The sequence below is a fragment of the Miscanthus floridulus genome, chromosome 8 (genome assembly GCF_019320115.1).
Source record: "Miscanthus floridulus cultivar M001 chromosome 8, ASM1932011v1, whole genome shotgun sequence".
NCBI classification, from domain to species: Eukaryota; Viridiplantae; Streptophyta; class Magnoliopsida; order Poales; family Poaceae; genus Miscanthus; species Miscanthus floridulus.
In genome coordinates this window covers 87,171,778-87,185,076 of record NC_089587.1, presented here as the reverse complement: position 1 = coordinate 87,185,076, position 13,299 = coordinate 87,171,778, and the positions used below count along the sequence as shown (strand labels likewise).

Sequence of the window (13,299 nt, the reverse complement as noted above, 5' to 3'; positions counted from 1 at the left end):
CTAGCGGTCCATCAACGGAAGCGTCGGATGTCCTATTCCAAGAATTACCGTTTACCCTAGATAGCTTTTTATTCACAAGTGAAATTAAAGACAGCCCAAAGCGACACGTGCCATGGTCTCAAATACATCATATTTACAACATTACTCCGAAAATGCGAATATTTTTTTTCTCGATCACATAGAAGCTGTAGGATATTATTATAATACTGAATAACTCTCTGGAGAGCCACTACAGTATGCGAGATTCGCCGAATCTTAGGTCATTTCATCATCAACTGCAGTGACAGTAATGCATGAACTATCGCAGTCTAATATGCATTAGTTGGTTTAGGTACAAATGATCATGGGTGAAATAAATCAAATTCTCAGAATAAATTTCAAATTCCAAATATTTGATGTATAGATGCCCTGAATTCAACCCATATTTGTCTGAGCCCAATTCAACCCATATTTGTATGCCCTCCTATTAATCATAGAAGTCACACGAAAAAAAAGATCCTTTCACCTACATCAACTAACTTTACGTAAAACATTGGGCCAAACAAATTTTAATGTTTCACATCCCTCCATCAAAATAGGCCCCGTTCGCTGGTCTGAAACGGGCTGAAACTGGCTGAAAAACACTATTCTGGCTGAAAAAAACAAGTCGAACAAGTCGAATATAGGGTAAACCGAACGGGGCTTATAGACCACAGAACAACAAGGGCACACGTCACCATACCAACCCCCCTCCTCCTCCCATCCATTCATGTTTGTTCCCTTTACAAACCAACACACAAGTATATATATAAAATAACAATATGGAAAAATAATGTCATGGAAAATACATAAATATATGCTACATGTTTCTCTAAAATAATCCACCTCAGCAGACAGACAAAAGAACAAGAGATGCCAATAAGCCAAGCCACCTAGCCAATCACTCACCAGTCATCCTAGTCATCACCATCTCCCCCTCCCTAACTACTCTCCCTTCCAATAGAGAACAAAGCCATTGTTTAGTTGGGTGAATTTGGATTTTGGGGCTACTGTAGCACGTTCGTTTTTATTTGGCAAATAGTGTTCAAACATGGACTAATTAGGCTCAAAACGTTCGTCTCGCAATTTCCCACCAAACTGTGCAATTAGTTTTTATTTTCGTCTACATTTAATGCTCCATGCACGGGCCGCAAACATTCGATGTGACAGGTACTGTAGCAACTTTTTGGACTTTAGGGTCCAACTAAACAAGACGAAAATCCCTAACCTTCTTCTAGATCCTATATTTTGTTCTCCAAATAAACGAAAAATAGAAAGGAAAAAAAACAAGCAAGATAATAATAAGAGAGAGGAGACACCCTCCGGGCCTTCCCCTTCCTCCCTGTTCCTCTGCTTGCTTGCTCACCCACCCTGTCTCGGCCTCTCCCTGCCTACCAGGAGGAGCCAAATCATCCAGCTCCTCCCCCAGCGAGGCAGGGCGCCACGCCATTCTCGCGAGCACACAGGAGGGCAGGAAAAATCATCTCCTTCCACCTCTCCCCTCCTTCACCAAAATCCTCCAAAATCCCGATCTTTATTCCACCAAAGATCCTTCTTTTCTGGGTCGATACAGATACACGACGCTATTTATAGCGTCTGGCCTCGTGGAAAGGCGCTCCGCTCTTGGCTGGCTCTCCCCTCCTGCGGGGCTGTTGATTTGGGGAGGCAGTCAAATCCGCCTGCGGCTGAAGAGGAGGGCAGGGGCGCATGGCGGAGGAGGAGAGGCGGCGGCGGTTCGCGAATCTGCGCAGCGTCCGGTGGCGGGTCGATCTCGGCATCCTGCCGGCGTCGCCCGGGGCCTCCGTTGACGAGCTCCGCCGCGCCGCCGCAGATTCGCGTAGGAGGTGAGACTGATTGGCTCTTGTTCTTGCTGCCTGTCGCCCACGTGCTGTTTGGTGCGTTTTTGTCGGCGGGAATCTCTTGTCTTTGTTCTTAGCCGGGCGGAGCTATTGCTCATCTTCACGTTTGGTCGGGTGTTGTTTTCGTTCTCTGATGATTATGTTGAGAAAAAAAATTGTCATGCAATGATTAAGAGTTAATGCTTCCAATTGGATTATGGTATCAAGAAATAACTCATTGAAAATTTGCATGTCTGATTAATGGTTGTTTTATTGTTCACGTGGCTATGAGAGAAATTGCCGCTGAACTGGTCATCTACGTATGGATATAATTGGAGGACTGGTTCGGTGGTTCCATCTTCTTGCTGAAGTTATCAACTTGTCATCTTTTTGATTGGACCAATGTTTCTTGCAACTGACGAAGGTTTTTCTTGTTTCTTGTAGATATGTTAGTTTGAGGCGCCGCCTCATGGTAGACCCACATCTTCCGAAGGAGGAGGACAGATCGTCCAACCATGTTGTTGACGACCCGCTCTCTCAGAACCCAGGTATTTGTCCTAGACAAGATTTTATGACGAGAAACGATGAACATGAAATTTTGATGATGTATCCTCTGAATGTGGATATATTTTGTTCGCTACCCATTTACTTGTGCAAGACTCTTAATAATTAATATTAGTGGGAACTACAATGTTTATTTTGCACTGTCATCATAAATTCTTTTTTTCCCAACCAATGAGGTTTCCTGAACCAGGCTTTAGGTAACACACTCCAGTGGTATTGTCCACAATTAGTAAGAAATCTCTATAAAAGTAGAAAGGTGTTTATCTGGCCTATTAACACTTTGACATACTGACTTTATGCTTCTTAGTAGCATAACTACACAGTAGAAAGGAACCCCTGACTCCAAAAAACCAACAAGAACAAATATGGTAAAAGTTTATTTTCTTAAATATATTGGAGCTCAAGGGCGGGGCACTAATTAATAGTAAGATCTATAACTTTGATTGCAGTACGCTTTCCTGAATTTAGACTCAAGATTTCCATTACAACTAGATAATATTTCTTGTGTTGTTCTATTTCTAAATGGCATGAACAGGCAACACTGTATTTTTCTTATGATGGCAGCTTTGCAATGGTGAAATGCAAGAATGCTGCATGCTCTGCTCCAATGCTTCCTGCTAAAACTCTGAAGTTCTTATATTTCTATTTAAATTCCTTGTGTAGATAGCAGCTGGGGCCGTTTCTTCAGAGGGGCTGAGTTGGAGAAGACAGTTGACCAAGACTTGTCTCGATTATATCCAGAAGATGGTAGTTACTTTCAAACACCTAATTGCCAGGCCATGCTGAGGAGAATACTGTTGATGTGGTGCCTTCAGCACCCAGAGTGTGGATATCGCCAAGGTAAGCAACTTCTTTTAAATACATCATTGACAGTAAGCCTTTGCTGCATATCTGGTTAGCTTTGCAGTCTCTGAGAAATGCCCATGGGGCTGAAACCTTTTGTTTGCATTTCATTAAATTAGTAGCAGTTATCATTTATTAAACTAAAATTATATTTTTAGATGTAATTCTTAGGATACATTAATAACCTCTAAGATTATCTTATAAGGAAAAAAATCACTTGCTTTTACTGTGTGATCCTAAATATGTAAAGTTTTGTTGGCATTGAAGTTTGATTAATTAGTTTATCCACATGATTATCAGTAGCTTTCCGCATTTTTTTATTTGATTACCAAATATGTACTGACTTATGGACTACTTTAACAGGAATGCACGAACTACTAGCTCCTCTAGTGTATGTTCTTCAAGTTGACATTGATAAATTGTCTCAAGTAAGGAAGCTCCATGAGGATTGCTTCAATGATGATTTTGATGGAGTGCCTTTCCCAGATACAGATATGGTTTTCAGTTATAAACCTAGAAAGGACTCAAAATGGCATTCTGGAGCTGACAATGGCGATGATTCTGAAAGCGCTTCCAGAGTTAACACTCTTGATGAGCTTGACCTGGATACAAAAGAAATAATTTCACTTAGTGATGCATATGGAGCTGAGGGTGAACTAGGCATTGTATTGTCTGAAAGGTTCATGGAGCATGATGCCTATTCAATGTTTGATGGTTTGATGGACGGAGGTAGCGGAGTGGTTCGCATGGCAGAGTTTTTCTCTACATCCAAGGTTGGGTCTAGCTCAAGTCTAGCGCCTGTCATTGAAGCCTCATCATCTTTATTTCACTTGCTTTCCATTGTTGAGCCATCTCTTCATAGCCATTTCATTGAGCTGGATGTAGAACCACAATATTTCGCTCTTCGTTGGCTGCGGGTCTTGTTTGGACGGGAGTTCTGCCTCAACGATCTTTTAGTCGTATGGGATGAAGTTTTTGCTTGCTCCAATGACATGCTACTTGGAGAAAATGAAGAATACAGCTTTAAGATATTGTGCTCGTCTAGAGGGGCATTCATCGCAGCCATGGCAGTCTCTATGATTCTTCACCTTAGATCATCTTTGCTGGCCACTGAAATCAATACGTCGTGTCTTCAGAGATTATTGAACTTTCCAAACAATTTTGATGTGCATAAGTTAATTGAGAAAGCTAAATCTCTACAGTCTATTGCTATTGATGCGAACGTATCATCCCCACCTCTCTTATCAAAGAAGGATAGCTGTGATTATGATAGGGTTTATAGTAATCTTGCTACTTCAACTCCTCCAAGGACTCCATTGCATCCATTAGCTGAGAGTTACTGGGAAAAGCAGTGGAGAAATTTGCACAATGACGGAACTGCTTCCAAAGAGAGTGATAAGGGTCTTTCTTATAAGAGATCACTAAAGCAGTCTTTGAGCCAGAAGCTTGGTTTATCTAGGACAGAATCTGATCCTTCTCAAGTTAAGGGAGTCAGCGTCAAGAGTGACACCAAGAATTCAGTGAGACGGTGTATTTTGAACTCTTATTCAGATAAAGTAGTGCAATTTATTGAAGTTGCTGGAAAATTTCAGCAAGATGAATTCCCTATTGTGTCAATTCATAAGGAGCCTCTCGTGAGTTCTGAAAGGCCCTCACAATTAAAGCTAAAGGCAGCTAGTGAGAATTTAACAGTAAGCCCACCAAGTGTGACAAAGTTCAATCCACTTATAGATTCACCGGTGAAGTCTGTTGGCGAGAGTTCAACGAAAAGGACAGAAGCTTGCTCCAGTGGCGAGAATTCTCCAGTGTTTTATGCCGCTTGTGCTGGTAATGAACATGAAAATTGCAATGATAATGATTCCGAGAAGAGTAGCATTACTTCAAATTCATGCGCCAGTGATGATGATAGAGATGAAATTTTGCCAGATGAGTCGTCCAGCTATAACTGTGAGGACAAAACTGTCTCAGAAGCAACAGAGTCTGAAACAAATGTAGATCCAGTTGGACCCTCTGAGAGAACTACGGTATCTAATGAAAGAAAGCCATTTATTAACAAGCTACAGTGGTTCTTAAGGTTTGGCAGACCTCCAGCTGAAGGCAATGTGGAGAAGGGCAGCGCTGAGGCATCAGATGATAAACATGATGCAGTTCCTCCCTCCTCTTCACCTGCTGATGTGAGTTCAGATAACTCCCGCGGCAGCATAAATTTGGCTTCTGGTGATAAGAAGGTGATGGGCACACTGAAGAATATTGGCCAGAACATGCTTGAAAATATCCAGGTATTGTATTTCAGACACCTGTTATTGCCCTTTGCTGTTTTTTTCTTTGCCAGGTTGTTGTTGCTAGCAGTCTACACTATTGCTGATGAGAATTTCTATGTTTAGAGATAGGATAGCAGTCCATACTACTGCTGATTACAATTTCTATGTTTTAGAGGTGGGATTGTAACCAGTCAGCATTTTGTTTTTTAGAGTAAATGCAGCTTGTGCTTTGAAGTCCCCTCTAGTATTGTTTAATTTAGTCTTCTGCATCCTGAAAGTTGTCTAAGACATGAGAATAACATTATCTTGGTTAACATGTACACAGGTGATCGAATCAGCGTTCCAGCAAGACCGCGCGCAGCCAAGCGCCATGGAGAACTTCTCAAATAACATCCTGGGAGGCAAAGGGCAGGTCACTGCGATGGCTGCCCTGACAGAGCTCCGCAAGATCAGCAACCTGCTCTGCGAGATGTAACCCATCCATCCAAGGCACGCGCATGTACGCACATCCCCGTTCTTTCCAGATTCATTAGCTCATCATCAGATAAGCAAGGCCCGTGTAGTTAAATCCTAGGCCCCCCGCCCCCCTTGTATATATAGATCACATTCGATTATTCCATTGAGCCCGCCCATGCGCCCGGTGCGATAAGGCTCTTTCTTGTACCTAAGGATCGGCTGCCGCTGTCAACTGAGTTGCGTGAGGTGAGGGAGTAAAACTCTTGGCTCGGGCGTTAGGAAGCAACTTTTTGATGGAACAATTTTGGATGCGTAAATGTTTCTCAAGAGGTAGAATAAATAAATTGAATAAGCTATGTGGAAAGAGCTTATCTTTTTTCTGTCGTTTTTCATGCTGAGTTGCCTTTTGAACTAATCATCATCTGGTTGTGGACCTTTGTGGCGCTGGTGCTTGTGCAGCTTTGCTTGTCTGTTCTGTTTTTGTTTAATTTAACATGGATCCTTGTATACGCCCGTGTGATGTGGCCATGTGCATCAGTGCAGATATCATTCAGAATCATTTGGTTGTCTTTGGCTATGAGCAGAAAGGATCAGGTCTTTGGATACCCTAAACCCAGGTGGCCAGGTGCATTGCTTTTGGTTGTCTTTGGCAATGAGCAAAAAGGATCAGGTCTTTGGATGCCCTGGACCCAGCGTGTGTGTTTTGAAGAGGCGAGGTCAGGATTCGACGGACGGATGTGCAGCAGGATGGACATACAATTCATTATCATGTGATGCGTCCTGAGGCAGGTGCAGGTCCGAGTGGAAGTCGATCCACGCCACGGCAGTCGTCAAAGCACAGCGGCTAGTAAAAATGTACTTGTAATGTGTTTGGTTAGCTGGGGCCTTGCTGGGTTTCTTGGCTTCCCCGTTCGGTTGGCAGAATCTTGACTAAAACTGACTGGTTGTGTGAGAGAGAAATACTGTTTGAACAGTTTGGTGAACAGTAGAATATGAGAGGAAGCAGCCGGCTGGTCTGGAAGTTCCAGACCAGCGAACGGCGCCATGACGCATGATTTCCGTGTGCTTGACGTGACTGGTTTGGGTTTGGGTTGGGCGAAATGAATTTGGCATGAGGAGAGCTGGAAGGATTCTTTGTATTTTCGTGTACGCCTCTTGGACAGGAGCATGACAGCTGGTAGCTTGCTAACTGCCTGCGGCCTGCGCAGTCGTTTCCGTGGGTATTTTTCTTGTACTGTTATTGTTTGTCTGATGAAGGAGGCGGTGCCGATCGATAGATAGATAAAGGACAGGTTGGGCCTCAGCTGATCCATGTGTCAGGGTGTCTGTCATGTTTGCTGTAACTAGTCCTAATATAGGAGTACTCCTACTTGATGACACTGTAAAAACGTTGGTAGTCGGTGCCATTTTGTAGACGGCACTCCCCCTACTTAATTGAAAGATAGAGCTCCTGTTATTACGTTTAAAAAAAATTGTAGACAGCAGGAGAAGGTGTGCGTGGAATCCGAACTGAATGCATTGCTGCGGCTGCGGTCTGGTGACTGGTGGTCCTGGACTCGTGGTGGCGGATGAATGGATGCTACTAGTGGCTCTCCTCTCCTCACCGCATGCATGCGCCTCTGGCTGGAGGACGGAAACGCCCAGGCAGGGGAGAGGAGAGTCGGAGAGTGAGATGGGAGATGCCGGGATGGTAGCGGCGAGCGAATGGCAGCGCTGCGCGGGCGGAATTGGCATGTGCTGCTGCTGCTGCTGCTGCTGCTGCATTTTCCATCCACTCCATCCACCGCGTCGCAATCGCTGTCGGGGGGTGGTCCGGTCCCTGTATGTACTACTAGTAAATGCGTACGTGGCGTGGCGATCCCGCCCGTTGTCCCGGCCCAGATCAGGTGCGAGTGGCTGTGGCTGCGAGCTGACCGGCTGACCCCATCGCCATGCTGTGCTTGACATGGTGCATCCTGTGACTGGGAGAGGACGCTGCATGCATCCGCTTTGGGATCTGGCTGGCTGAGTCTGAGTCTGAGTCAATCCTAGTATATGACTGAAAAGGAAATTGAGGCTTATGCTTGATTCGCCTCGTTAGCTAACGAATTGGTACGAGACACACCCAAACCCAAGCTAGCTACCGCCGTCCTTGGTTTGGCTTATAAGCCATATTTTTTTCAGTCAACGAACAGTGTTTTTCTCTCACAACACATCAGTCAACAGTACTTTTAATCATGACTTATCAGCCAAATAAATAGGGCATAGGGAGTACGGCGCCGGATCGGACATCAGAGTCAGCTACTATGCATGCCGGCGTTGGTGCGCTCGACGTACGGTGAACGAACGGGGTGCTGCTGCTGCTCGACCTCGACGCGCCGGCCGTGGCCCGACGCCCCGACCCGATACACACGGCCATGCACGATGGACGCAATGCTAATTGAATTGATTCAGATTCAGTGTCCAGTCACCAATCTTATCCGCTCGCTTTTGGCTTTGGCCTTTGGGGAACCAAACCAAACCGGACTTATTGCCGGTGCCCGTACGTTCGCTCGGACGGAGCAAGCGAGCGCTTAGCGGGTCGGGTTCGTGAGCGAGCGCACTAGCAGTGAGCTCGCGCCGTCCTGAACGTCGTCCACGCTGTCGGTCGCTTTCCACGTGAATTTCATGTGCAACACCCGATCTACCTTGAAACATCTAGATACAATAGGTGCACATACAAAAGAAGACAGATCAAACACTTGAAATAAGCGTCTGAAACACTTGTGAAAACGCCTGAAAAGTATTTGGAAACCATTGCAAATATATGCAACATCATGATGAAACACTTAAAAACACTTGAAACATATGCTTGCAACATTCAAATAAAACACTTGCAACATACGTCTGGAACAGATGAAACATTTGGAACATACACTTGAAATATACGGCCATTAGAACATGTGCAACATCCTGATCTACTTTTACAACATCAACACTTACAACATACATCTGAAATATTTGAAACACTTAAATCATACTCTTGCAACATGTGGTTTTCACCCTTCTTCTTCTTCTTCCTTACGACGCAACACAGAGTGGGGGAATGGCTGATTCCGAATATCTGCATCCTGGCCTCCGTTATCGTAGCCGCTGCTAGGCGAGGCATCCCTGCCGGGGAGTCGCCTTTGCTGGGGGAGTCTTCCCTACCCGATCTCGTATGCATCGCTGCTGGAGACCGTCGCTGAGGGAGGCAGTGGATCGGGCGCCATGGAGAGAGAGGGGGGGAGGCCGATTGCGAGCTGCTCCTAGCGCGAGTTGCCGCCAGATAGGGACGGAAGCGGGCGACGGCGCGATGCAGAATGAAAACCACACACATCGGTCAGTGAAAACGGTGGAGAGGGAAGAAGCCGTGCGGTGGCGCTAAGTGTGGTGGGGAGGAAGGATGAAGGCGGGCGGGTGGCCGGGCGCAGCGAAGAACGCCGCGCTGGAGGGGTCGCCGTGGACCATGCCGCGGCCGCCGGGAGAACTCGACGAGTGGAGAGTATGGTTTGGTCTTGTTTTTTTTGGAGTGGATTGGGCAAACGATTCTCAGTATTTTTCAGAAAACGAATGATTATCAATTAAACGAGCGAGTGAAATATTGGGCCGTTCAGGTTGGTTCAGGTTGGCGTCGTGCCCCACCAACGGAGGCGATCGGACGCCAGAGCCTAAACATTTCCGAACCCAAAAACTAACGGGCAATCAGCACAGCGCGTGAGTGACTATGTCACTCCATCTCCTATTTCCTTTCCTCAGGCCGTGAGGCAGGGCCCCCGAGGTACACTCCTAGTACTACTATTCCGGGACCGCTGCCTGGAACCAAGCTGGGCATATGACGACGATGAGGGTGAGACTTGAGAGCAGCCGGCATCGTCCTGTCTGTCCTGCTGCCTGCCAACAGAAAGCAACGAGAGAGTTCGAGTTGGAGACGAGAGAGCAGATCAGAGTCAGAGACGACGGCTGCATTGCAAGATGAGCGCCTGTCTGGCTGGCAGCAATCTTAGCCCCAGTCGCCCAAAATCGGAACGACCGAACCATGGATTCTCCTGCTGTCTGCAGCCAAGCCAAAACATCCTGCTCCGTCGAAATTGGACGCACGCACGGACGGGCACATCGGCGGCAAGCCTGAGCTGAGATTGGCCTAAAAAATGAACACTCAGCACCAGGTAGGGTAGGGCCAGCCGGCCGTGGGCCGTGGGCCGTGGCCTTGATCCAAATGCTCCCCTGTTCGTTCGCCATAATCCAAGCTCGCCATTTTGTGTGCGTGCGTGGCCAACTGCCCGCCCACACCCTTCTTCTGATTCATCGGTTTAGCCAGATTTCTGAACCTCTAGCGATGTTTCCAAAAGAAGCTAAGTGCTCCTAGCTGGGAAGGTTAGTTTGCTCTCGTGCTCCTCATAAATTTTAACATATATGTTACGTAGCCACTGCCTACCCATATCGGCCCCATTCGGCTTACCCAAAAACTGACTTATTCGTGTTCTTTTTTCAGTCGGAACCGTATTTTTTGTCTCACAATAATTCAGCCAGAACAGTGTTTTTCAGCCAGAACCATGTCTTTCTTTCAAGCACCAAAAACACCTTTTAAACAAGTTGGGTTCCTAAGGATTAACAGGCGGGGTCTGGGCCTTTTACACAAAAATCTAGAAGTAGAAAATGCTGGTCCGCTAAGCAAATAACTTTAGGAAGAAGTACTCTCAGTCAGAAGATTCACATTTCTGATCAAATCTATGTCGTCTGTGAACCTTTTCCACCTTTTAACTTCTACAACATTTCACTACTGCTAAGTTTTTGAGAGGGATGTGGTTGAGTAACTTTACTCTCGAATAACTTAGCATTTGTCGTAAGTTTTACTATGTCAGTGTCGTACTTGGATGGAAGTCAGAACGAAGATTCACATTTGTGATCAGATTCACGAAGATTCACATTTGTGATCAGATTCACGCCTCTGGTCCTTTTCACCTTTAACTTCTATAATGATTCACTAACATGTTTTTGAGAGAGATGTGGTTAAGTCACTTTACTCTCAAAGAAGTGAAGAACAATATCCATCCTTGTATAGCATTACTATACATGCTGCCAGTGTCTCATATATTTAGCGTGACACTTAGACCCCCTCGATATATCTTTCTCTATGGATTTGATGGGATAATAAGTTAATTAAACGAAATGAGCTAGTTGTAGAAATCGGGTTCTACAACTTAATCACCAAACTGGTTCAGTCTCACCAAACATGATCTTTTAACTATAATACCAATGTACGTACATAAATGTTATGAATCAAATAATGATGCCTTCAAATGAATTCTTACATGGAAACTAAAGTGCCTCCTAAGTAAGATTATTATATATTTAGTTGGTTCTTAACTAAAGGTGTGATTTTAGTGAGGACAATCTAATAAATAACATTGGAACAGTTGCGAATCATGAAAAAAAAACTATACACCATTTATTATTCGATTGTCAGGTTTCTATATTAACTCGCGGAACAATTCAAGGTGCATTTGGTTTTATGACAGACACATAATGTAGCTATTTTATTTGGAAATTTGTTGCAAAGAATAGACTCAGATTTATTTGGAAATTTCAATGCAATATTTTAGTCTATTTGGCTTATTAGTGTTATATTGATCTCTAATCCCAAACTGGGCCCAACGGCCCAGTTGGGCCTTTGATCCGCGCCCTAATCGGGGGCGCCCAGTCCTACTATGGCTGGAGGGCTCATGTCACACTGCGCAATAAATAGAGGTGGGGGCCGACAGGCTCTGAGTACTGAGGTTCGCCTGAGCCGAGCTCCCCACCGACAAACCCTAAACCCGATCTAGTGAGGGGACGCAGCCAGTGACGGGAAGCACCTCCATCACAGCACTGCGCCGCCTCCGGACTGCGTCACTAGACTCCACTGCCTTCACCGCTAGTCGCCACCGCGCATCACCGACGCCTGTCTTCACCGACCGTCAGCTACCCTAGCGCAAACACTGATTCCATGGCGGACGCGAGCGGATCCTCCTCTGCGGTGTCAAGTTCGACACGTTCTTCTACTCCACCCCTCTCTGTCTCTCTCGTTACACTAGTAGATATTCTAGGGCTCATGATTCTATTCAATAGTAAGCAGGCGTGCTAGTTCTATGCCTAGAGATCCTATTCTAGGTCTAACAATAGTATCAGAGCCTCATTTGGGTATAGATCTAGCCTAGCAGATGAGATTCGTTTAGATCTAAGAAAAGAACAAAGGGTTCGATCCGTTTTCGGATTGAAACCCTAACCCTAATCGGGAAACAAACCCTAACCCGTCGGGGAAGAAGAACAGTGACTCAACCGTATACTAACCCGTTGGGGAAGATGAACAGTGAACAAAACCCTAACCCTAACCAAACCCTAATCTCGATCCTAACCCCATCCCCAACCCTAAATCGGATAGATCCGAGAAAAGAAGAAAGGAAAATCGAAGAAAAGAAAAGGGGAAGGGGAAGAGGCCTACCTCGTCGCCGCCTCGTCGGCGCCCGAGGCGGGTGCTCGGGAAATGGGCGCCGCGGCTAGGCCGCTCGACTGGTGGCGCGCTCACCCGCCGGGGCAGCACGCGCGCCGACGAGAGGGCCGACGACGGCGCCGTCATCGTCTCCTGAGACAGAGAAGGAGGAGATGAAGGCCAGATCAGATCTAGGGTTTTGGAAGGGATCAGGGCACCGCTGCCCTAGACCGCTCGACGGCGGCGTGCTCACCCGCTAGGGGAGCGCGCACGTCGGTGAGGGGGACGACGACGGCGCCATGGCTACCGCTCATCGCTTGCTCTTCGCTCGGCTGCTCGGTGCTGCTGTGCTGAGGAGAGAACGGAGCGAGGCGTAGAGAGAGAAAGGCCAGCATAGAATGAATTAGGGTTTCCCCGGGGGCGACACGGCGTCGGCTTTTATTTTGAGCGAAACGCGCACGTGGCCAGTCCGATTAAGATGAACGGTGTAGATTGATTGGGCCAGCGATCGGCCCAGGCGGGCGCGCGTGGCCGCGTGGCTTTGGCGGCCTAGGCCTAGGTTGCGGCCTGGGAAGCACAGCACGCGCGCAAGCAGAGAGGGCCGGGCCGTTTTGCGGGCTGGGCTAAAAAACAGTGTTCATTTTGAATCAGTTTTTGGTTTTTCTTTTTCCAGTAAATGTTTATTTCCTAGAAAATGGATAAATGGCTTAAAGAAAATAGAAAATAGAATTTTCTTGTGGGTAAAATTCACAAAATTGAGATTATTTTTTCACTGCGTATTTAAAGTTGTTATTTTTATTATTAAATTTGAACCAACGGGAGAATTTAATTTTGAAAAATGGATATATTT

The 13,299-nt window shown here is 46.1% G+C and overlaps 1 protein-coding gene across 1 annotated transcript; it reads left to right on the top strand.

Annotated features, from left to right (window-relative positions):
* The first annotated feature begins 1,295 nt into the window (after window positions 1–1,295).
* Window positions 1,296–6,862, top strand: LOC136476890 (uncharacterized). Its single transcript, XM_066474858.1, has 5 exons — window positions 1,296–1,862; window positions 2,301–2,404; window positions 3,084–3,260; window positions 3,627–5,542; window positions 5,850–6,862. Exons 1-5 carry the CDS (start codon window positions 1,726–1,728, stop codon window positions 5,997–5,999), a joined length of 2,484 nt encoding a protein of 827 aa, XP_066330955.1. The 5' UTR covers window positions 1,296–1,725; the 3' UTR covers window positions 6,000–6,862.
* Window positions 6,863–13,299: the final 6,437 nt, after the last annotated feature.

Excerpts from the sequence above, each read along its gene's own strand:
- LOC136476890 (XM_066474858.1), top strand. The coding sequence starts at position 1,726 with ATGGCGGAGGAGGAGAGGCGGCGGCGGTTCGCGAATCTGCGCAGCGTC. Across the intron at positions 2,405-3,083 it reads CCCGCTCTCTCAGAACCCAG|ATAGCAGCTGGGGCCGTTTC; the intron begins GTATTTGTCCTA and ends TTCCTTGTGTAG. Across the intron at positions 3,261-3,626 it reads AGAGTGTGGATATCGCCAAG|GAATGCACGAACTACTAGCT; the intron begins GTAAGCAACTTC and ends CTACTTTAACAG.